The sequence below is a fragment of the Motacilla alba genome, chromosome 1A (genome assembly GCF_015832195.1).
Source record: "Motacilla alba alba isolate MOTALB_02 chromosome 1A, Motacilla_alba_V1.0_pri, whole genome shotgun sequence".
In the NCBI taxonomy this organism is placed as follows: domain Eukaryota; kingdom Metazoa; phylum Chordata; class Aves; order Passeriformes; family Motacillidae; genus Motacilla; species Motacilla alba.
Genome location: NC_052031.1, coordinates 34,763,155 through 34,788,509, shown reverse-complemented (window position 1 = coordinate 34,788,509; position 25,355 = coordinate 34,763,155). Strand labels below are relative to the sequence as shown.

At 35.6% G+C, this 25,355-nt stretch overlaps 1 protein-coding gene across 2 annotated transcripts in view; it reads right to left on the bottom strand.

Annotated features, from left to right (window-relative positions):
- Positions 1–25,355, bottom strand: part of CNOT2 (CCR4-NOT transcription complex subunit 2) — an 85,795-nt gene that overhangs the window by 5,138 nt on the left and 55,302 nt on the right. For both annotated transcript variants that reach the window (XM_038153142.1, XM_038153143.1), the window contains exons 3-14: positions 18,950–19,016; positions 15,517–15,664; positions 14,736–14,918; positions 12,293–12,372; positions 11,021–11,146; positions 8,383–8,507; positions 6,748–6,868; positions 6,480–6,636; positions 4,598–4,659; positions 4,452–4,501; positions 3,553–3,653; positions 2,829–2,973 (exon numbers count right to left, since the gene is read on the bottom strand). In XM_038153142.1, the coding sequence (XP_038009070.1) occupies positions 2,829–2,973; positions 3,553–3,653; positions 4,452–4,501; positions 4,598–4,659; positions 6,480–6,636; positions 6,748–6,868; positions 8,383–8,507; positions 11,021–11,146; positions 12,293–12,372; positions 14,736–14,918; positions 15,517–15,664; positions 18,950–19,016 (1,365 nt within the window). The remainder of the gene's footprint in view (positions 1–2,828; positions 2,974–3,552; positions 3,654–4,451; positions 4,502–4,597; positions 4,660–6,479; positions 6,637–6,747; positions 6,869–8,382; positions 8,508–11,020; positions 11,147–12,292; positions 12,373–14,735; positions 14,919–15,516; positions 15,665–18,949; positions 19,017–25,355) is intronic.

The window sequence follows — 25,355 nt, the reverse complement described above, 5'->3', positions numbered from 1 at the left end:
GCAGTATTTCATAATATAGTGTAATTTAAAATAGGGACAAGAAATATGTAATCTCATAATGCAAAATACACTATGTCTGCAAAGCACAACACATTAGGGTATGTGCTGCCCTATATTTGAGCATCTACACTAGAACAAGAACCAAATTTATAAAGCACCTTGAAAAGTAATTGAATATGCACATATGAGACAGTAATTTATTAGCAAGTATTCCTGTACACCAGCTTCAATAAAGGACTAGTGAAACTGTTCAGCAGCAAGTATTACTGTGGCCTTCTAAGGAACTGATATTCCCAGCATCCACTAATAATGCAACAGTTATAATAAGAGCTTGCAATTTATCAGAATTCTTTTTTTTCCAGCTCCTTACAGGTCTTATTTCCTGAAATATTTATTAATTACTTCTGCATTTTTTAGAAAAAAATTACTTTGCTGTACTTTTCTCTGCATCCAAAGCAACACGGTGTTACCAAATATTGCTGTTCTTGTTAGGGTGAGTCTGTATTAGTCTTCCTCAGAGGAAATGTCCACTACAGAAATTAATACCACAGGTAACATTACCATGGAATGCTAAGGTCACACGACATGCACCTAAGTTCTTATTTATTTATCAAAGGTGAAAATGTCACAGAATTAATTCTACTATGCAACTTATTTTCCATGCAACAAAAATCTCAGTTTTCCCCAAAATCATTCTCTAGCTTCCTGTGACCAATGCTCAGTTTGTCTCCTCAAAGTTAAATAACAATTTCAAAATAATATTTCAGTTCAATTTTTTACATTATGGAATACACAAGCCTAGAAGAAAAGATACTATTGCTTCTTATGGACATTGGGAGAACAAATAAAATAATTGCATTGCAATACCTTGTTGCAATACCACTACAAGAACAAAACTTTAGAAAATACTCTCTCTCTCCTTACTAGCTATCAATAGCTTCTAAACATTGGGGGAATCACTTTCAGCATGCAAATAAAAAAAGAAGAGAATCTATGTAGACCTTGTGAAAAACCATTCGGAGAACAGTAGTGTTCCTGGTCTCCATATCTCAGGAATGTCCAACAGGAAGATGGAGTGTACATCACTCAAGCACTGGATCCTGAGTTTCAGAATAGTATTCAGGATTCCAACAGAGACAATACCATCTTAAAAAGTAATGCTAAGCATCAAACAGCAGCTGCATATATTTACCACAGGTAGAAAAAGGAGAAACTGAAGAGGTTACTATTATCCTTATAAAATGAGCATTATCTTTTCCTCCTAGTAAAAAGAAATGCTGTGTGTCCACACAAGCTAAAACCACTATTCCACTGATATGTGAAACTACACGAGGCTCGTTGCTCATAAATAAACAAGCAAATAGTCAAATGTTCATTTGACTCCAGAAAAGAAACCTATCCTTTCAAAAGGTAATTACTTCCCCTCTGATAATCTCAGGCAATAATAAAATAGCTTTAAACAGCATCTTGGGGAACCTAAGGAAGTATACCATGCAGCAAATGAGTAATTTCAAGTAGAAACAAAAAATTTCCTTTTGTTTGTGTTTTCCTTTTGAGAAGTGGTGCTTTTGTTTAGAAGTTTAGGAATTACCTTGCACTTAGGAAAAACTGTAATAGCAGGGCTCACCATTAAAACTGTCAGTTACAGATTCCCGGGTTTTCCTGCAGCAGTAGAAAGTCAGCAGAGGCAAGGAGTCACACCTGCAACTGGACTAAAGAACCTCCCGTATCCTTAAAGGCAACTGGAATGTTAATTCCTGAGGAGACTTTGCACAAACTATGCAAAATTACTGGGTGGAGTGGGGGAGGAAATAAAAATATCATGTATCTAGCTAATGTCTAAATGCCAAACGGCTGTATAAACAGAGGAAGACATTGAACTTTATTCTCTTTAAAAGGATGTTTAAAAACACATAACAGACATGTAACTATTTCATGCAATGTTCCCTAATCTCCAAATGAAATGCCTTTTTAATTCATAAGTTGGGCTGCAGGTGAAAAGATTTCTTATTCTATGAATTACCTAAGCACGTTGAACCACAAAATATAGTTACAACATGCTGGAATCAGATCTATTGAGTTCAAGGCTTCAAGGTTAATCTGATTTGATCTGTTGTTTTTTAGAGAAAAGAAGAGTGTGATACAGTATCTACAGATGGTCTGACATAGAACATTACTGACAGTATTAATACACAGAATGGGACCAATAGATTATGACAGCTGGGGAGGGAAAAAGCTATAGCTTTCTGATTTTTTTATGCCTCTTGGTCTACAATATAGAAAACAAGCATCATGGAAATATGCCTCCTCCTTAGAAGAAGTTATTTATTTCAAAGAACTCTGATTTTCAAACAACAGAGCATGGAATTCCTAAGTATGGTTAAGGAGAGATTGTACCCAAAAACCAAAAAAGAATTCCTGCACCCATCCCACCCATCCAGGTGTGGTAGCATCCTATTTAATTTTCTAAAGCAAAGTAATAAAATGTTTGCAAGTACAATTTCTAAAATGCCAAACAATGCTTTCCATTCTTCAACTCTATGCTGTGGGAAGAGCTTTCAATTTTAACAAAACACCTAAAAGATGTCCTATGTCCTTCTACCTTCCAAAGAAAACTGGAAATAAGAAAGACAGCTCCTTATTTTCCACAAGCAAGCCAGTGTTTTAGACAACCTTTTTTCTCTCAGACATCAGAAATTAAGGTAATGAACCTACTAACAGGAGAACAAAAAGTCAGAGATCTTTGTCAAGATTTTGTGTTTTACTCTTGTCATAAAAATACAGGGCTGACAGCGTATTTGAAGTATCCACACAAAGGAAAGAGATACCTTAGCTACTTTCCTCCAGTTAAGACAGTCAAAGAAGTAATATGTTCCCCTCTCGTACGTATTGGTTTTCATTGTTGGCTCCATGCCGGGTGCCCTGGTGATCCATACTCGTTCTTCTTTGTGGTATCTCCAATCCCGGTTAAATCTTTCATTTGTAACAGAAAGGAAAAATAATTCTTAGTGTTACTTATCTGAAATTGACTTAATAAACTAACTTTAGAGATTTCAATCAGAACTGTACAATGCATTCAAATCCCAAGTAAAATTTCTACGACACGGTTAAACCTGTGATTTCATACATTTTCCATGCAGTTATTACACCTCAAACTAAAACACATGAGAAACTTCAAGTCTGGTAGGTTCTAACAGCAAACTCTTTTTATGAGTATTTACTTGGTTCTTATTTGGTTGATGACATGCAAGTTACACATTCAATAATGATGGCACCTGCCATTTTTTTCACAGCGCTTCATAATGCAAAATACATGATAGGCTTCTGATTTCCACTATACAAATGTAAAAAAATTCTGTACAAAATGACACCAAGGTTGGAGGAGGTATTTTAAAAAAAAGCTTTACGGTTCAAGATTGACTAAGCTTCCTGCTTTCAATGTCTAACTTGTTCGGGTGTTCTGGTTTTTGTTTTGTTTTTTTTTTAACACCTGCCATTTCATTATTGCAATAGATTAACTCATATAAGACTGACAAAATAGTTTGAACGTACAGCTCTACTGCTGCTAATAGCTGTAATACATCTCCTCCATTCATGTAATAGAGATAAAACAGGAGATCTTCTCCATATCGGCCAAGTTTTATTGCAGCCAGCTGCAAAAGATTGAAGAAAATGAGGATGAAAAATCACAATAGATAAATGTTTTAAAACACACTACCCCACTTAAGTAACATAAGAATACATCCAGAACTTCCATACTTCTATTCTAAGTGTGTTGAAAATGATATTCTAATACAACAGGAGTAATAATTATTAAAGCAATAGATTGCTCTTCACTTTTAGTTAACCTTTCCAAGTCAAAGGATACAACAGAAAAATACAGATGTAACAAACCAGCAAGACAAAACTTTCTCCCTGTTATCTGTATATTCCCATCTACATATTTTATTTCAAAAAACCCAAAACCACAACTTCTGCATGTATTTGCTCCCTTCACGCCCTATTAAGTAACACTACTAAAATTTCTTATGCTGTTTTTCAGTGATCCCTTCAAACAGTTGAAAGAAAATACATCTCAAAAAATCCCTTTTCCTGTAGATATGAAATGCAACAGATAAATGAGAACACAATTCTGAGCTTATCTCAAGAAGAAATACCTCAATTTAATTTGAATTATATCACAAAAAAAAAAAAATTCAACTTCACATGAAGGGCAAACTCTTAAAAACATGTTGGGATTTTTAGCTATTCTTTTGCATGCCCATTCTCTTTTTGTAAGATATAATGGGTGCTTGATGTGTCCCATCAGCCTGTTAACTCAACACTGCTTCTAGAAAGATTGAGGACATGCACAAAATGGACTGATTTTGAACATCTATCTGAAAGAAAATTTAGAAAATTACTGGTAATAAATTAACAAAAAATGCACGCACACTCACACACGTACTCACCTTATCCCTAATGTGAATGTTAGTTAAGTATTCAGATGGAACATGGAAGTCTAAAAAAGAATCGGAATTGATGCAACTATTAAGACATGTAAATGAATATAATTTGCAAATATTAACACTGAATTTAATAGTTATTTCTCTCTTACCTATGTCTTGAGGTCGACAAGGTGATGATGCCCACGGGGACGCAAATTTGGGATAAAGATTTCTGAAGAAAAAAGAAAAGCACAGATTTATAAAAATTAACCTCCAAACCAACCAACGAAGCAACCAACAAAACCCTTCATAACCAATTTTGCAAACCTAAGAGCTATAGCATACAACTAAATCCCTAGCTGGGGTGAGAAGATAAAAGGAAACTTTCCTAAAGCAGCTACATCTATTATTTTTCTTTTTAATACACAGAGCAAGGTTACATTTATACTGCCATGGGAAACTACAGGGCCAAGATTTCCTTTTAAATCTATCTTTCCTTCAAGCTTGGTGCCAGAGGTCCCAACCTTTTCCAGGTATCTAGTGTTATTATGCAGGGTTTCAAATTAACTAGGAATAGCTGTCACAAGCCTGGTGGGTTCTGATTTATTAGCCTATGATTTAAAAGGGGAGAAAAAATTTGTACTGGCAGGCTGCTTTCTAAAACTAACCAGTAAAGATTTTACTCTTCCTCAAAACAGGAGTTAGAAGGGATAATTTAAGTCACTAGGAATATATACAAAATTCTGAATTTTTTTTTCTAAAAGAACATTCGTTGTGCTAAGTTTGTATGTCACACAGGTATTTTTACCAACCGAACTACCCTACAGGGCAGAAACATTTGCCTTTTTGTATGTGACACAGTTTTAGTTTTTCAAACAACAATCCACAGAGCAAGGGAAGAACATTTAACACAAGAAAAGATGGCAGGGCAGACACCGAGGTCTGCATGGGCTGTTTGCAAAGCTTTTCTGCAGCATGAAGTAAAACCTGCTTTACAGTATAGGAACTGTCTGCATCAAATGTTAGCTCCTATCCTCTCCATCCAAGAACCCAAATACACTACCTACAGTAATTAAATACTAAAACACAGTTATTTACAGCATAGCTGCTAAGAAAAGCAGAATAATAAGGAGCCATTTTTCCTGTGCTTGATATCCACATTCATCAAGCTTCCCTGATTACATGCAGCTCCATATAAATCTATGAAAGATGGAAACTATGTGTGTAAGCTGTCTGGTCTTAATTTTTTTTAATATAGTATTTGCAATCCTTAAAATATATATACTACTCTGTCTTTAAGGCTAATGCTATACAAATCTGTGATGAAACAAAAAGGTGTGAGATTTTCAGCTGAAAGTCAGAGCACCAGAAATTAATTTTTTCTCTCAACTGCAGTCATCTTAAAGACACCAGTTTTGTCTAAACTGATCTGAGTTCCTTCAGTAATTAGAGTAAAAAGAAAGGCACCCTGGGTTGGCTGGTTATTCATCTCCCCTGTCTAAAGCACTTCTAGTGGTTGCACAGTCACTAACTACTTTTCTCCCCACTGCCTCTATAGCAAACCTAGATGACTAAACTAGTTTATTTAGGTGAACTGAGTCACTGGAAGTCAACTACTTTTGTTTAAACTAATCTTCAGTGCAGCCTAACACTGCAGGTGTTCTGTTAATCATTATACTGCATAAATCCAATTTATCCCCAAAATGCTGAGAGTTAAGTGTAAATACCTCCAAGGAATATTATTATTAGAAAAGGAATGTATACATTACATTTACAAACTGTAAGCATTACATTTATAATATACTGCAAATTCCTTGAAAAAAGTCCTAAAGAAGTTAAGAGAATAAGCAAAGCCACTAGGTTTATTGAAAGCTTGCCCTGAAGCACAATTCTCTTTGTTGTGAAAATTTTATTTTATTGTCATTACATTTTCAAATTTTATTTGGCAAACCAGCTTGCAGGTTTAATAGTCAAGCGAACTAAGTGAACAGACTATGAATGACAGCATAATAAAACCAAAAGTGAAGATAGGATTGAATCCCAGAAACTTACTCAGGAGAGTTGAGATTGAGACCTAGTGTTGTTAAATCACTTCCTAATGCAAGATGTACCATTCCTGGATCTGTCTCTGCTGCCCTGATGAATGTTAACAAGCCAATCATTCCAAACTGGTCCGTCACCATCCCTTGAGGAATGTTGGTAACCCGACCTGGGAAAGAAGAACAAATTAATTTTCTTCTTTTAAGAAGTAGAGGAATCAACAAGGTAATCTAAATGACTGTCAACACTTTTAAAGCAGAGAAAGTGGAATGACACATACCATCAGGTAACACCTGGATCCCTTTTTTCTGCTGGTTGTTGTTTTGCGTAGTTGAACTTTTATCTCCAGGAAACTTGGGCCCATCTGTGCTGGATGATGTTTTGCCTGATGTACTCAAATTCTATTAAAGATAATTTGCAGAGTTGGTATGTTGAAAAAAACCAAAATGGAAATACTTATTGACCATATCTTTTTTAGTCAAGTACTCTAAGCCAGTACATCAAGTCACTTCAATAAATGGCATCAAGCTGACGCCCATGAGTTCTGTTGACAAACCTTATGTACTATTCAAGCATTTTCCAAAGTATACATGTCATACAGAACTACTATTAATAGGCTAAAAGACTGCAGTCCAGAAGAATAAATTATTTTACACTCGAGTTGGAATACACAGTGGATATCCCAAGTGCCTGTGACTATAGAGATTCCTTTGGATCATCATGGATTTTCCCCATAGTCCTGCTCCCAAATAACACTCCATGACACAGCAACAGATAATACTCAAGCCAATTTCAGGTGCAAGCAACATACAATTGGCACATTTGCAGCTATCAGGAGAGACATATAAACACTATGTCTGATATTAACACTATGCTGGACTGTATCTGGCAAGAAAACAGACTACGCCAGGAATCTATATATTGACGAAATGTATTTGCCATACGTATAATTTTTAACTCTTTCATAGTCTTTATAACAAGTCTACAGTTATACAACTAATCACATTTACTCTCCTTACTGTACACAGTAAGTAGAACATCCTACCAGAACATTTTCCTCATGCTAAAACTGCCCACAACACTGGGGGGCCAGACTTCCTCATGTCTCTCTTTTTGAACAGTTCATTTTTAGTTCTTACATGAGTTTGTAGTCATGTCTACTACTTATTCACCAGTATTTATAGCACTGTCATTAACACATTTTTTTGCAATTAGAAGTAATAAAACAATCAGAAACTAGAACATTTTGTCAAATCCTGTAGGAAAGTATCCTCTGCCATTCACATTTTCTTCACCTTTTGTTTGCATAAGACAGCATTTTTTATTACAAAGTTTTCAGAGTAAACAATGAAGAAAAGCCCATAACCTTATGCTCTAAGCTATATATCTAATGCACAATAATTACACCAACACTTAAGATATAATGTACCTCACCAGTCTACAATACAGTCATCAATGGTCTCTATTAAGAGAGCTTGTTCCCTCTGATTCCACATCTCTATTAAGCATTTCACCTTCAAGAGATATTGTATCACCTAACTTTTAAAGGACTGGACAACTTTGAAGAAAAATCTTATAATGTGTAGATTACTACTACTGATGAGAGGCATCAGTAGCAAAGAGATAAGCTACAATTGATAGAAAAAAAATTACAAATTATAAACTTAAAAAATATTATCAATTCTCAAAAATAAGTTTTGAGGTGTCCAAGCAGACTGACTGTTTGGACCAAAAACCTTACTGAGAAATTCCATTTGCATAATTACATTTTAAATGCTGCTTATACAAAATCATTAATTTAGAAGGGCAAAATTGAAAATCTCTTATTACAAATATAATCACTGACTATTTTAAAATATAATCATCAAAAGAAGTATGAACACTGAAAATAAGAGAAGATTTAAGGTTTGCTTACAGATTTATTGTCATCATTACTCGATGTTGGATCTTTGTAGCTGGAGCCTGGTAATGCTGGAAAATCTTCATTGTGTATTGAAAAGTCCTGGGACTGCTCACTTGCTGGCTTTGTTACCATCCCAACTATCATCAAAATGAAAGCAAGAATAATACTAAATGACTGCTAAGTAAAAATTTTTTCTTCTGCTGATCTTGCTTACTTTTCATTACGCGCAAGCTGTACAGCGATGACTTGTTGAAGAAACAGGTAAAGCAAAACAAAGCATATTCATTCAAAACATCCACACATATTAGACTAAAGCCTCTTATTTAAGTGTGAGCTGAGACACACTCTGGGTTAAATTCATAGGCACATCCACTGCACCTGTTTCGCACATCTAAATAATCAACTAATCTTTACAGGCGTTGTTAAAGCTGTATTTAGGTAAATCCACTGATAAGGATGTACTGCTTTTAGAAGTATAGTACATTTTTTCTCCATCCCCTAAGTGCATGAAGAATTTTTTTGCATAATCTCTTCAGAAGCACGTATTCTCAAAGGACAACCAGCTAACTTGCAGCAGAATATGTTAACAATTAAATACTTGCCTGTGACATGAAAGTGACTCCTACTTTCAGTATGAAAACTGAAAACATTTACCCTGCAACTCTCAGTGCTCTGATCCTAACTTAAAAAAAAAGCAGCCCAGTCACATAGGAACATGGATTCTGACTACTGAACAGGAACTTTTTTTAATGCCATTTCAAACCAAACCAAACAAGGCACCACACCACACACCCAAGGGTGACTTGAGTTTGCTGAGACATAATACAGTGATTTGGTTGCAAAGAATACTGCACTACAAGAACAGAAGACAGAAAGAAGTCTAGGTCCTGGTTTTTGAGGATTCTCAGTAATTAGATAGGACTAAAATGGTTCAGTAGATGACAACACATTATTTTCTTCAGTGTTCTGGAATTAGAGATCAAAGTTTCTTTCTTTAAGGAGGAAAACCAACATTGAGTTAATCTTGTTTCTGCTGTCCAGCCTTTTCATCCAGTTATTACAATTTCTTCCACTGGATGAATAAAATTGATAATGAATTAACTTTAATGGATATTCTTATTCCATCTGAAAGTTATTTGAAGTACAATTTTCCTGAATAATTAAGCATGAGGAAAGTAGGTCTCTGCTGTTTTTCAAACATGCTCTTTCTTGTTCACAACCAAAAGTGCTCTCCACATTTTGTGGTGGAAGACAACATCCAAAGGCTTTCACATTTTAATTTTTTGACTGTTTCTACCTCCATACACATCTGCTGCACTAAGCAGATGCTCAGGGTTGCTTTTTAGAGAACTTTATTTTGTGGTTTATCATGCAGTCATGCAAACAGCTATGCTAGCACCAAAATGGGGAAATGGTGTAAGGAAAAGAGCAATTACAGATATTTTTATGCTGCAGTGCTGTTTAATAATGAATTCAAGCTCTGTGCTGGAAGTACATCTGTGTGGATCTCCCTCCTATCTTCTGTCAATTTTTCACATACTGTCTTCTTTTTCCAGAGCTGGAACTACATTGTTCTTAGGGTTTCTTCCAACCCAAGACATTCTATGTTGGGACAAAATCTTATATAAGCCTCAAGATGTACTAAGTTTCCATTCATGCTTGGTTTTGAGTGTCTTTACCTGGGGAAGTAACTTTTTCCCCATGTTTAACAATTCAGTTTAACTTGTTTAACTCTTTCTCACAGCTATCTTATGCAGAGGGCCCTGGTTATGCCAAATCCATGAGGCTACTTTCTCTTGATAATGTGGTATCTCTTTTGTCCAATTGAAGTTGGAGCTATCTCTGAAAAACACTAGTGTTTTATAGTTAGAAAACACTAGGTTATTTTTGGTTTAAAATTTGACAAGTGTAACAAAAATAACTTATGGTTATAAAAGCAACTTTTCACAAGAGCTGATGCAACATGCGTAACAAAATCTACTAAAGCAGTAACAAAAAGAAAGTTTTGTACCTCACACTAAGCTTACCTGAATTTTTCAAGACCCAAATAGTAAGATTTGTATCCACCTAAAGGTTTTTCCTTTTATTATTTTTTAACCTGTACAGCAAGAATTATATGACACATACTTGGAATCTGAGTGATAATAATTGATGCTTACAGGTTATTTTTTGAAATCTGATGTTCATCATAAGGGTGACACTGAACAATACAACAGCAAATACTATCAAATAAACAGCAAAAGTTTACAGTACGTTTACAGCTTATGACTTTTTACACAGTAACATCTCTACTAATAAAACACTATTCCTGCAATTTGCTACTCAGACATCAACAGCTCTTGTCTACATGAAATTTGAATAAAACCTACTGCCTAAGAAATTTCTAGAGTGAGCAGCTTCAGAGCAATCATACCATACAGACCAAAAACCCCAACAATCCCTCCTGACAGTAAAACTAAAACACATGTGTTCTAATACTTATGAAAGGGAGTCTCCAATCACAGGTATCAATTGTTCATTTTTAAAAATGAGTCCTAGCAGCTCACCTGTCTGGCACTTTTGAAAAGACTGTCTATTGTCTTATGAACAGCAACAGGTGAATCAAGCAAATTTCATTTCAGTCAAAGAGCTTTCCAAAGTATGGTCTTACCATAGGGTGCCCTTCCAGCCAAAGGGTTTATTAATGGAGTTGGATTGCCACTTCCTTCCCTTCTGTTTCTGTCTGCTAGTGCTGGAAAATCTGAGAGGTCCAGTCCTGTCACATTTTCACTTCCATCTACAATAAAAACAGGTGTTTTTAACTCCCTTAAGTATTTTTGTCAAAGGTTTCATTATGAGCAAGATAAACATGGGACATATTTTCTTTCATGTTGATCTTTCTTCTCATTCAGTAATTATTACATATAACTACAGCCTTTGTGTTACAAGACTACCCTAAAGAGCATCAGTATGTTTGAAGTTTCCTTTCAAATGACAGACAGTAGCATTTAATAAAGTCTACTCCCCTTGAATTAAAGTCTGTACACAAAAAATACAGGCAAACGATCAAAATTTTAGTTCTAGAATAGGTATTTAAATTTGTTTTGGATCTGTTTTAAATTTGAAGAATTATCAAGAAGAAATTTGAGAGAATAACCCATATTAGCAGCAGCATCAAAGAGCTCTATTGTCCTTAGATAAGGTCAGATAAGCTGAAGCAGCTGAAAAGCCAATGCAGTGCAAGTTACATGGGAACACTTTTTGATTTGCAGCAGGAAATGCTACAGAGGTGAGGCCAGAGCTGCAACTCTATAAAAATGTCACAATGTCCTAGGGAATGCCCAAACCATTCCACTCTTGTGACATCATCAGCACCTCAGGTTGCTTCACATATGCAGCCACATACAGAAACAACAGTACACACCAACCTAAAGCATTTGCGGACGAAGATATTTTCCCCTCTCTAGGTCATTAAATTCAGGTGAAGAAGAAATTCCCAGAGAAAAATCACAACTTAAACAACTAATTGAAAGGATTACATGATAAACCAGCTGTTCAAAAGGAGTTTGAGATTTTAAAAAAAATGCTTTCCCACTGCTTTTACATACCTAATGTTTTCATAGAATACGGATAAATCTTCTCCAATACCCTTTTCAAGTTCAAGAGCTGTTTTGCATTTCTAACTGAATAAGTATAATCTATAGGCACGTGACGTACAGCAAATATACTACAGAACTACTTTCACTTTGTCTTCAAAAGTATTAAAATCTACTGCTATAAAGTAGTACCAGTTACCTAGCACTGCTTTTGGAGCAGCGTTTCTATGGAACATCTGAAAATTGTTAGAAAGTTGCACTGCAACAGAACAAAGTATTATTAATTAGACTTATTTTAAAAAACCTCTATGGTAGTTTAAGGTCAACATTAACGAGAGTAAACTCACCCGTTCCATTAAAAATGTTACTTGATAAGGAGTTATTCATTCCAAATGCCTGATTTCTGTTCATCCCAAATCCAGACATACTGTGAAAAAAATCCAGGAAGTCAGACAAAAAGATATATATACTTTCTATTTCTAGTGGAAGATATTAAGGGGAGAAAAAAATTGATATTCTTTCAAGCCTAAGCAACCCATATTAGCCTAAACTTAATTATTTTCTGAAAACACTGAGCAGCAGCACCAGGCACTGCTCAATCAGGTCAACTAGAATGACTTCAAAATAGCTTAGTTTTTTAATAGCCATTGTGTATTAAGACATCTCTCAACAAACAAGTTGTGACTAACATGATCATTACTCAGTAATTTCATATACAAAAATGAAGCAGCATTAAATGCAGTAGTTAAGTCTGCTGGCTGCAATCCATTCACAGGCAAGTGGGAAGCTGGATCATGAAAGAGACCAAGTCTGTCATGACTCATTTATAAGCTGAACAGTTACAGTGTGCAATCATGACCATGGCGTTACTGTGAGCAGAGGGACGGCCTCTGTCATACAAGGACGTGAGCTAAAGGTTCATACAGTCAAGCAAAAATGTTTGAAAACATCTAAGTATCATATAGGACTACTGTGGTTGCACAGACAATAATCCATTTCATCCTGTTGAGAAGCCCAAAGGTAGGCCCCCAGCTGAGTGAAATTCTGAATGTCTGCCCTGTGGGAAATCACAACATCCACTTCTCCCTGTAACAGGACAGAAGCTGATATTTTGGAAGTTCCCATAAATAAAAATATGAAAAGGCTCCCTAGCGGAAATTTTACCTATGCAAACTTTTTACAGTTACAAATCTGAAGCATTTAACTCTAATTTGACACACCTTCAAATGCTTCATGTTCAAAAACCTAGTCTAAAACCTTTCATTGCTCCAACTAAACAACTATTCAGAAAATGCTTCTTGAAAGTCACATAATTCATGCACCTGACAGACAAATACCAGAAATTCTTTTCCCCAAAAGTAATTTCAAAATTTTGTTAAACACCTTAATTAGCTATTGGATATTTATACTACTATACTTCCATAGTTTAATAAACTGGAATAAGAGTTTGTCATTGTTTCAGAGATATTTCCTTCTCAATTTGTAAAACTTGTAACTTACTGAAAGTGAGCAATGCAAACAGTAAAAGATGAGCATTTTAATTCAAAAGTCCCTACACACAGGGATTTTATTATCTACCTTACAGCTGAATAATATTTGAACAGTACTTTGTATACAAGTATCAATATCCAATATCATTGTCCTCTGCACAAAGAGTTTTTAAGTAAATTACTATTTCATCTGTTTGTGATTTCAAATTTCAAAAATACTTCAAAATATATTATCTTTTAAAATTATCAGCTCTACTTGTCACTAGACAGGACAGAAAATGCAAATTTTGCATAATCAGAGGCGAGATACAAAGTCTTTTCACGCTCCAGGACCACAAACTGCTATAATAGGATCACTATTTGCTGTGCTTGAGAACAGCATCTGTATGCCTATATCAATGTGCAACTAGAAAACTAAATAATCTGATTAAATATCAGATAACTGTGACATTCATCCTCACTTTCCTTTATCTATTTTGTAAAATACTGGATTGGGTCAGAGGTGGCACCTGACCACCATGAGCTTGTTTATGCTCTGTCTAATAGTCACTCCTCTGAGGAAGGGCCTGAAGGAAGGAAAAGGACTTAACTGGGAGCACAGAGATCATGAGGTAATGGAACCGAGCTTCAAAAGCAGGCCGCCATGCTAAGCTGTGGCTACACACATTAAATAATTAGAACTAAGACAGTGCTTACTACAAGTTTATCAGTATGAATGAAGCATTAACAGAGCACTGTAACACAGTTAAAGCCTAATGATTTGTCTATGTTAGTATCCTGCCCAGAGTCAGAAAAAGAGAAAAAGCTATTGAAAAACTTTTGGCCTCGAAATGAGCACTAAATCCTTAAACGAATGGCAAGCCACTATTTTCCGTATCATTCCAGAATTTGAAGAAGTTAAATACCAGATCTTTACTGCATCTGAATCAGTTTACTTCCCTTCCAGAGTAACTATCATGTTTTTAAATTTCACCTTACTTCTTCCCAAAGTCCTAGATGAACAATTTTAAAACAGATGCATATGCTAAAAATTTAAGGTATGGTTCAAAAATATCCTTGGGAATACATGAGAAACATCACATACTTTAAAGCGGATGCAGCAGAAATTTTATAGTCAGAAAGAGAACTTAGCTTAAAGGCCTCAAAGACCTGACAAGAATATCAGAAGGAGCTTCAAAGTTTATTTTCCAGACATGAGTACATGACACAGGTTTCAAGATTTATTCTAATGGATAAAAATTACACTTCCAGAGCAGCATGTCTCTGGCTATACAGGGATGGTCCAATTAAAGAGCCTTACCTGTTCACAGTAAAAGGTTGTCGAGAGGGTTGCTGCTTTGGCATACATATTATGCTTGGAGAGCTTCTGTTAGGGCTGCCTAACCCTGAACTGCTCATGCTGTTTGTCCTGCTGGGAATTCCAATGCCCTGACCAACCTGGGAGTGGTTCATCATATTCCTAGGATTCATAGGCAATATCCCCCTGAAAAAGAAAACCGTCCACAGAGATGAATCTGTACAACAGTATTTGGCTACTCATTTAGATTACTAACGCAGGATGGACTCCAAGCTGTTGCAACTTAATTTGTGCTTAGCGACCAAACACTGTGTTTGGATTACTCTCTGTAATTAATGCAGTTCTATTTCTTCAGAAATACCAAACAACCCATTACATGCTAATCAAGTCCTTCATCAGGTTTAAATAAATACTTAAATATTATACATATGAAAAGGTGTTACAGCTCTTTTCTAATGAGCACTTCAGACTTACTATCTTTATATTCTCATGCAGTGTATGACACCACAGCAAAATTTTAACTGTACAATCAAATAACTACCTCTTACATTCTGAAGCAGAATTTGCCAGCAATTTGTCCTTTACACACAAAAATAAAATACTGTCTTACAGTAAACCCTTACTTTTTTACAGTATTATTTCCCTAACATAGTAAGTGGTCCATAGAAACTACTTTTCTTTTTAAATTTATCAGACTGTAGAGTATGAGGCAAAATATGCAGAACATTTAACAAGAGCTCTGCAGAAAGACACAATGGCAGAAATATTGGCTATTGATAAATACCTGCTCGGAGATGGAGGCGTGTGAAGTGACATTGTTGGTACCCCTGTTGTTGGCGTTACGTGGCTCGGTAACTGAGTGCCTTGTGATAAGCTGCGATTTAACTGAGGGGTATTGTTGCTCATTCCCCTCATTGGAAGGCCTAGTGCACCTATTGAAAAAAAATTCAGAGGGGTGGAGATACAGAGCAATCAGGAACAAGGTCTTCTCCATCAGGTATAGATGGAAACAGTTTATGCTGACAACGTACAAAAAAAGTGTAAAGACTGAAGGAAAGTGCAGTGTAAACTAAGTCCTTGTGTGGATAGAAGAAACTCAACTATCAAATTTAGGCCTATATCTGTTTAACTCTGGAAAGGCTCACTGAGGAATTTCTCTGAAGTCACTTACAAAATTTTGTTTCCTTTGAGACATATACTGTAGATGAAGGATTGAATTTTGAGTTTTTCAGTAAGGACATGAAAATCTACAATTTATCTAACAAGAAGGCAGCATTTTAGGAAAATCAGTAACTGCACTCAAGAAATATGCTAATTACTTCTGAATAAATAAGTATGTAATTTGACCAGTATTCAGAACATGGATTTGTCTTGCTAAAAATTAAACAAATCTCTGATAAAAAAATGGAAGTGATGGATCTTTAATTAACAATAACACCATTTTTAGGACAACAAAAGCAACATTTGAGGCCAATTCTCTCTTCACAGTTCAAGTTGCTTCTTTATGGCAACAGTACTTCAGTGTCTCTGATCAAGGGAAAAGAAACCAAGCAGAATTTTAACAGCCATCTTTCAGCATTTAAAAACATACAGAATGTGTAGAAAATACTTTTGATCACATTGTTAAAACCAAACAATTGTGTGTGACAGAATAAAACAAGCACTTCACTGAGGTAAAAAATTAAATTACTTCAACTGAGAACAACAGAAAATAACCAGTTACTGCCCCATTTCAAAATATCCAAAAACTTATACTAAATTTCTCGTCATTATCACATCACTTTCCTGTGTTTAAGAAGTTTCAGAATTATGTTCAAAGACAAGTCATTTAGTGCAACATGGCAATAATAACAAACTTAGCATATAAAAAATGATGGCTGTGACAGTTCCTATTGCTTTGGCATAAGGCTGCTGAGGCAGACTGACAGAACTCAAGAAAACAAAAGAAAATTCTGATAGATCAGCACTCTCCCATGGTAGAACACCCCAGCAAAAGAGCTGAATATGCCAATGTATAACATGGTTAAATACTAAGAATGCAAAGAACAGACACAGCATATGCTCAAATTATTATCATGGACAAGGTCTGAAGAAATCCCCCAGTCATTCAGCTTTTACACTGTAAGAACTGCAGTCCATGTCCTACCCTACAATTTGCAAATCCAGGGGGTTTGCAATAAAACTCAAGTGTGTTACACTCAGATTTATCTCTATACATTCAGATTAAGAGGTAGTGTGACTTGCTATAATAAGCATCCTAACACTTCATTACATGTTGATTACATCGAAGTGTTCACTGTAAATATTTTGGCAATTTCCTGCATCAGAATAATTTCAATGAACATAAATATGTATCATAAATAATATTTCATGTTGATTGACAATTACATGGGATTTTAAAAATAAAATGGTAAAGAAAAAAATACATACACTTCCAAACTAGATACAGCACACCAAAAAACATAATTAGGATTTTCAACCTAATTTTGTGCAAGCATTTGGTTCAGCAAAGCCACTTTTAGACTGATGGTTATTTCTTCTTATTGGCTTTCTTTAAAGTAGATTTTTTTACTGATGAGGGTTGTTACAGTGAAGTAGAACCATATTGCTGGCAAGAAGGAGCAGTTGAAATACTCACTGTAAGAAGAAAAAAAACCCCAAACCCTTTTTTCTTACACTTTCTTTTTCCAGTTTTCTAACTGAGACAAGATCTGTATGGGTTATGTTGGAGGCAGACCAATGAAATGGCAGATTTCCTTCCTACTGGTCAAGTTTAGGTTACATTGATGCTGTACTATGGCATCTTGTTTAATGACTGACAGCTACCAATCTTTAAAAATGCATAGGCACTATCAGCTTTGTTTTTCCTAAAGAGTATTTTAATCCTAACTACGACTTCAACAAAAAAGTTTTTCTCAAGATCTGGTAGAAACTGACACCTGGTAATTATTTTCAAGGTTGTAGGCATGTATGTCTCCATACTACAGAGATTACATCCTAGGCACAGCAATCACCTGATTGACAAACCAAGTGGATAAAAAAGATGACCTTAAAAAATAAACAACAAATGACTATGACAAACAGAATGAATAAACTTTTTCAGTATCTGTACACAGTAAAGTCTGAAAGGTTGAACAGTGCCAGAATCAGCACCTAAAAGACAAGAGCCAAACATGACTCTCAGAACTGGCTAGAAGCTGCTCATATAAATCTCAGCAGCATAATAAAATGGCAGTTTATATTATAGGGTCACTCTTCAACAGCCACTGAGATAGGGGAAAAAACCTTCCAAAAAACCAATGCCACCAAAAAACAAACAACCAAAAACGCCACTTTGTTTTTTAAACCATTTGAAGAAAGCCAAAAGAAGTTGGGAAGGCCATGCATCTAGCAAACAAAGCTTTTAGTTTGTCTAGATAAAGAAGGCCAGACTCTCTAAAGTACTCTGAAGACACTTTTTCTTGGAATCTGAGTCAGATGCACTTAGCAAGACAGCAGAAAACATTTAAAAGCATACAGTGACACAGGAGAGACGACATCCACAACCAGTTTTACTTGTGGAACAGTATGTAACTCAGATACTCTGAGGCACTGCCTGAGTGCACCTCTCAGTTGCCAGGAGGTTCAGTTCTCAATGCTGGCCCTAAGTTAGGTGGTCCTTGAGGTAGCATTACACCGTGACTGTCGCTCTATAGCTCTTCTATTGCAACGGAGCCCATATGAGTGGTAGACACATGACATTGTCAAGGTATCAGAAAGAAAAATCAGTGATGCAGAAAGCAACAATCTTAATGGCATAGCTCTTTGCCAAATGCAAGTTGCCAAGCATGTACACAAGATTTACTGTGCTCCTGTAGAGCATGAAGTACCAGTTATATTTAAGGTATAATTTCCTTCTATTTCTTATGCAGTTTTCTGAACTAGGCTCTTTTTGGCTCAGCTTTCTTTCTTTACGTTTTCCTTCAGAGAGTCTGTTAAATCACAGAAAATTTTTATAGTATGATTGTAGTTGGATAGTTAGCAGTTATAAAGTGACAATATGATATTTTGCACACTAAACACTGCAAAAATGTATCTTAAAATAATTGTATGTAAAGAGACATACTGTCATTTTTTACACAATCACCAGAAAACAAAGCCATCTGCATGTTCCAGGGTGTCAAACTGTAATATATTCAGTGTAAAATAAACATATTATTAATAAAAAGAATTCTTACTTTGTTGCCCGTATAAACTTGCCCCAAACTGAGACAGCTGACCTGATGTTGATGGTGATGCCAGCATCTAAAATATAAGAAGAATAGGAGGTTATTAAGGACATAAAGATATTGTGCTATCTTGCTCTGGAAGTTGAAAACACCATGTTATGCCAAGAAAACCAAAACAACTGAAAACTTGTTCAAAGTCATGAAAAATTTTAGAAACTCCCCAAAATACCTGCACAGTAACACCTGTAGCAGTATATTACACATCAATAAAAATTTATGACTTTACCTGTATAAACACAGATTTTACTTGCCACAAAGAACACAGAAGATATAAAAGCTTTCAGGTTTTCTACCCATGCAGCAAGAAGACCCATCGTTACAGAAAAAAGAAATACTCATTTACTTAAATCAGAGGTCTTTTTCCTCTGCAAAACATGCCTCATACAACCAGATCCTTTCCTGCTCAACAAATCAGAGTTTCATATTATAATTTACAATATGATTGGCTAGGTAGCAGCAGGTATATACAAACAGATATGAACTTCAGGTAAGATTCTAATGTTAAAATTATAATATATTGCCCTAAGAGCTGGCTTCATGCTTGTACACAGATATGAACAGGACCTACAAGTGTCAGAAGCAATATTTCCTGTTCTACCATGCCTACTTAAGAAAAATCATGTATTACCAAGAAAGAGGGCAACTAATGTAGGCACTTGACACCAGATTTCCAGCCATTGTTCTAAGAGGAAAAGGATAAACTGTTCTCCATGCTTCTGAAGAAATGTAAAGTATTAATAACTTTGAGAAACAGGACATATAACTTAAACACTTCAGAAAAAAAAAACTCTTTGTAATCTTAAGGGAAGTTAAATATTGGAACATCCATCCCTGTTTTTGTTGATTAGCTGTTCACCAACATTAGGTATAGCTGACTGTCCCCCTGGAGCAAGAAGAGTTATTTATTGACCTAATCCCTCCATCCACAACATGCTACTTCTACTCAGTAACACACGGGCAAATAGCTGCTTGCTTAGTGAATTAGTCTGGACTTGGACTGAATTTTAGGATGGTTTCAAGGAAAGAAATGTCTGGATTCTTAGACATAAGGCAATTTCAAGGTTTTCCAGCTTGAGAGTAAAGAATTCAAATCAAAATAACTTTACTGTGATAAACCGCAAATTGCTTTGTTGATATCATCTAGGCAGACGTAAAATTCAAACAAACCTTATAAACTGAATCTGCTAGTTGTCTATACTGGGGCCAAATCCAGATGGTAGAAATGAGAAAGAAGACAGGCAGGGTAAATCACTAAGTATCAAAAGTAGCACTCCTATCTGTAAGTCACAAAGTATTGATGTTTTGTTTTTTTTTTCATATATAAAGAAGACATGATAAAAGAAATTACAGCAGGCAATCACCATCGACCATCAGAAAATATATCAGAACCTAACTCAGCATACATTTTACTCACACATATTGAGAACAAAGTGCAGGTATTTGATAGTAAGCAACTACAGGAACAAACATGTGGATATACTAGCATACAAAGAGGTTTGAAATAGCAAGACAAGATCTTTCTTACTGAAGAACTCACTGTGGGCAAAAACCCACTTTAAGTAACATCCAGTGGCTTCAGCTCAGCATTCATATAACCAGGTTCACAGGCCATATCTGCATCAGCAAGTGATGCAGACAGAGGGAAATACATTTGTGAAAACAAAAAGGTGGTTCTGGGGGCCTACCAGCTGCTGTATGCTTTTTTAAACTAAAACCCTTGATGCCATGGACTAGATGTCCATTAGTGAGCGGCACATGTCTGGTGCAGTGCTGCAGCATCTCTTCCAACCCGTTTTCATTCAGAAGGAATAAAATTAATTCACACTAATATTGCTCTGCAACATGAACCAAAGCATGATGAAGTAGGGACACTTCGGAGACAAGACTTCAAAAGCACACTTCCCCCTCACCCCAAGCTAACAAACTGATGTTCATTAAACACTGATAAAACAAGCTGACACAGTAGTTTTTAAGAAAGGAAAGACAAAGTAAAATGGTGAGGTTAAAAAAACAACATTTGAGTTTGACAAGTTGGAAAATCATAGAAGACATTGCAAAGTGTGGAAAATTGTAATTCTGTGGGAAAAAATGAGAGGCAGAAAGTCATAAGACACCTTCTGAGACAACGATAAAGGCACAAAGTTCAAAAATAAAAGTCAACACACCAGACACTGAGCTAGAAACATCAGTCAAAAAGTATTACCGGCTTTGGGACTGATAAGCAAAACAGTTAAGTCAAAAATGAATATCCCATAAGCACAGCTGCTCAGGGAAGTAAAACATTGCTGTGGTAGCATGTGATGTAATAAGCAGATGGTACAGTCCTCAGCATAAAGTCTTATATTTATAACGTTAATTTGGAGTAAAAAACCCCAATAATTAGAAAACCCCTAAGAAGCAATAATTACTTTAAAGAGAGAAAAAAGAATCCCACCTCTTGTACAACGAGTACTACTTGGTTCTTTAAAATTCTATTAAAAGCAGTAGCAAATAATATTTATTGAACACTGCTTATTAGAAAGAGGATTTTCTTTTGAAACATTGCAAAGTAGGTCACATCTATTGTGCTACTTACTTTTACATGAAAAGTTAATTGCAAAATGACTTGTAGAGAAAGCTTTATAAAAATCATAATAAAGGCCAAGTGTGGAATTCAGTAAGTCTGATAATTTGATGTCATAACATACTTAGAACATCAAAGATAACAAGCCTCAAGAAATAAATCAATAAAAAAAATCCGGTGAATCTGTTCCAGGCAGATTAAATGCAGCATTTCTCAAATCTTATGGATCGGGAATATGCCTTATGGATATCTCATTTCATCTCTACTTTATTAAACATCTTTTTCTGTCATACCTAAGTAAGGAACAGTTTAAAATTGTCTCAGTTTTTTATTATTTCCATACAATTTAGATCAGCAATAAAAATTAAATTCAGCAAAACCTTAACCTCTATTACCAGAACCTTGACTTGCATTCAAAGCCTCTGTGTCACTATTATAGTCTATTCAAGCTTGGTCCAGCAAAGACAATGAAGATTCAAGATGAATGATATTAGTAGAACTATAAACATTTCTTCTGGCATTTTGCAATCATTATTTCATCTGACTGGGCTACTTGCTACACAACACAGAATATGTAACAACTCTCCAAGAGCATACTTGCAACTGTGACTGGAAGTGACTTGAATTTCTTTTTTGTCTACAACAGCCAAAAGTCATAACCTTAATAAAAAACAAAGCAGACTAAGCCTTAAGGTAACTAAAGCCTTTTCCAGTTGCTAAGACCTATTAAGCTTTACACAATTGTTACAATCTTAGGGAAAAAACACTTAGAATTACAGTTGTAACAACCTAAATCAATTTGTCAGTGGTTAACAGCCACAAAACCCAGCATGGGATTTCTGCTTCTATTCCAAAGCTGTATCACTGAACTAGGTAGATTTTGGTTTTTTTAATTATTAGCTTTCCCAGTGTTGTTATTAGGAGACAGAGGAGGCCTATGACTTGCCTCTTCCATGGGACAGAGGGACTGCTGAGCAAAAAAGACCTTGTGTAACATGAAGGCTGCACTTTATTTTCCCAGGATACAGAAAGGACCAACACTCAGAACTGGCAGGCTGAAAGACTGAGTTAATGACACTCAAGACATGGACATTATTTTACTCACGAGTCTCAAACAGTGACAGTACAATTTTGATTATGCAAGATTATGCATCTAAACTCAAACCAACTGATGATCTAAGCAGATGGCCCAGTTTTGCTGGACTGGTCCACACCAAGAATCAATAAGCTGCAAGGGGCTCTCAGACAATTCCCTATCCCTAGTGCTGAGAGATTTTACTGTAACTGCTTTCATTACTGTTTGTCAGTTTACTGCAGTAAGTTCATTTGGGAGCGTCATCAAATCTGAAAAAAAAAAAAAAACCCAACAAAAAAACAGCACCAAGAAATGCTTAAATTTGCCAGAACTGTGAAGAAAACACTGCATTTTGCAATCCTCTTGGGAGAGTGCAGAACATAGGCTGCAGCCTTTCTGAGAGCAGAGGGGTGGTGGGAGGGGGTCCAGCAGCAGTGCTGTCCGATCGGGTTCCTGCCTCCCCGTGCACTGCAGCATCCTGCCGCCTCCAAGCAAAGCCCCAGCTCAGCGTGGGGACAGCCGCCTGCCACCATCACTGCCACTGTAGCACACATCAGCAGGGTGGCACCAAGAAAACTCAGTAAAGCAATTCTGTGAAGGCTGCTACATTGCATAGTTATAGCCCAAAGCTACTTTCTTAAACATGAAGCAAGCTGTAGCTAAAATATATTGATTTAGTACTACAAAGTCAACTCCTAGAAGCAAAATGTGTTAGAATAAGCAAGTTTGTGAGAAGTATCTGGCCTGATAAATGATGGGATTCTCACAGATGCAAACATCAGCATAATTTTGTATTTACACTACTTTATTTCTGGTATCTGCCATCTGTGCTGCACTATTTAATAACAACATCTGACCCAGTCTCAAAAGAAGAAAGTGTTATACTGATGTAAAAAGCAGTAGTAAAACAAGTCAACAAATAACAGATAAAAATACTAGACTCTGGCAGTTTTTTAGTAGTGTTTTTAGTCTTCCTCTTTACACCACCTTCTAATACAGCACTCACAACAGTCCCGTATTACAAGAAAGTATTTCCAAATCTCAGTATCATAAATCAATTAAAACCTTGTATACATATATAAATACAGGGTATTATCTGCCAGTGAAAATTATTACTGATGTAAATAATTTGTGAAATATAAACTCAAATACAAATACTGTAAAATAAATGAAATTTTATTTATTCTTTCATATTTCATAATTTCTGGTTGGTTGTGATCTTCTGCCTCCAGCAGCACTTGAAGAGCTCAAGGAGGTAGGACCACACTTCTGATGGCAGCAATATCTCAAGATCTTAGAGACAAGATGTTGCTTTTGAATAACAACGACATTATTACTGTGAGGTTAACATGGCTACCCAAGTAAAAACAAATTCTCCCTGGGTAGAGACACTGTCTGATAGCACAGTTTATCTATGAGCCAAATGACTACTGAAAGCTCATCAAAAGATACTATAAAAAATGCCAAAGCAATTGAGAACTAGGACAACAAAGCAAATATTTTACACCAATTAAATAACCAGCTGCATACAAAAAAACCCCGCAAAACAAACAAACAAAAAAAAAAACCCACCAAAATGCCCACCACTGAGCTCATAAACCATCAGTATTACAAAACAGCATGCTCAATGAACTGAGTTATTAGGTAAGAAACCATAACCTTCCCCTTCTAGAAAATGCACATGATTTTATGCATGGACTTAATCTACTTAAAAGCATCACTTCAAAAGCTAGAGCTGACATATAAGAATTAATATACATTGTGAAGTGGAGATGCAGTAAAATAAAGCTTCCAGATGAAGCTAAGATGAAGAACAGAAAAGTATAGAACACCTACCCATAGTCATTCAATTATTCTATAAAAAGCCTAAGTACAAACAGAATCATAATGAAAATTATACTACAGTCATCAACAGTAAAATTAATTTCCTTGTGACATAATTTCAAATTGTAAAAGGATGTGAACTAACTTACGTTCAGATATATATTTTTCAGACACATATTTGCACACTGTGTGAAATAGTATAAAATCACACTTTTGTCCCTAAGCAAAATTAGTTTATGATGTATTGTCTTATTTGATAAATCCATTCATGTGCAAATTCATAGGTGACACAATAAAGGGCACATTTTTGTATTTGAAACTTTTTGTTCTTTCAGCATACGATAGGCAGAATGATGATGGGCTCTAAAAGGGAACGAAAGGGAACTGCACTAAAACACAAAGTTCCTCCAATTGTTACTAATCTCATTCCCTGCCAATCCTCCCAACTATATGCCACATTTGCCACTATCAATTGCATTGCAATTTTCATACATTTAAAGTGTGTTTGGTTCTATTAGGGTTTGCTTTGGTTTTTGGTTTTTTTTTTTCCTTTTGTTGGTTGTTTGGGTTTTTGTTTTTTAAAAAAAAAACCTTATTGTATACTCAGTAATACAAGCAAGGAATGTTTAATCACTCCTCTGGAAGGTGAAAAGTAACTCTGTCACTTTGTAACTCACACTTCAAAGAGTGAAGCCTAAGTCATGTGTTTCACAAAGCAAGCAGGGCAAACCAACTCACTATTCAGTCAAATCTACAAGAATGTTTACATGCAAAGTAATGCATGTGAAAATATTCATTTTCCATTTATAATTAAGAAATTCATCTGTTTATTTCTCAAAATAAACTTCAGGGTTTTTTCTCACTCTACAAATGGATCAAAACTATTCAGATAA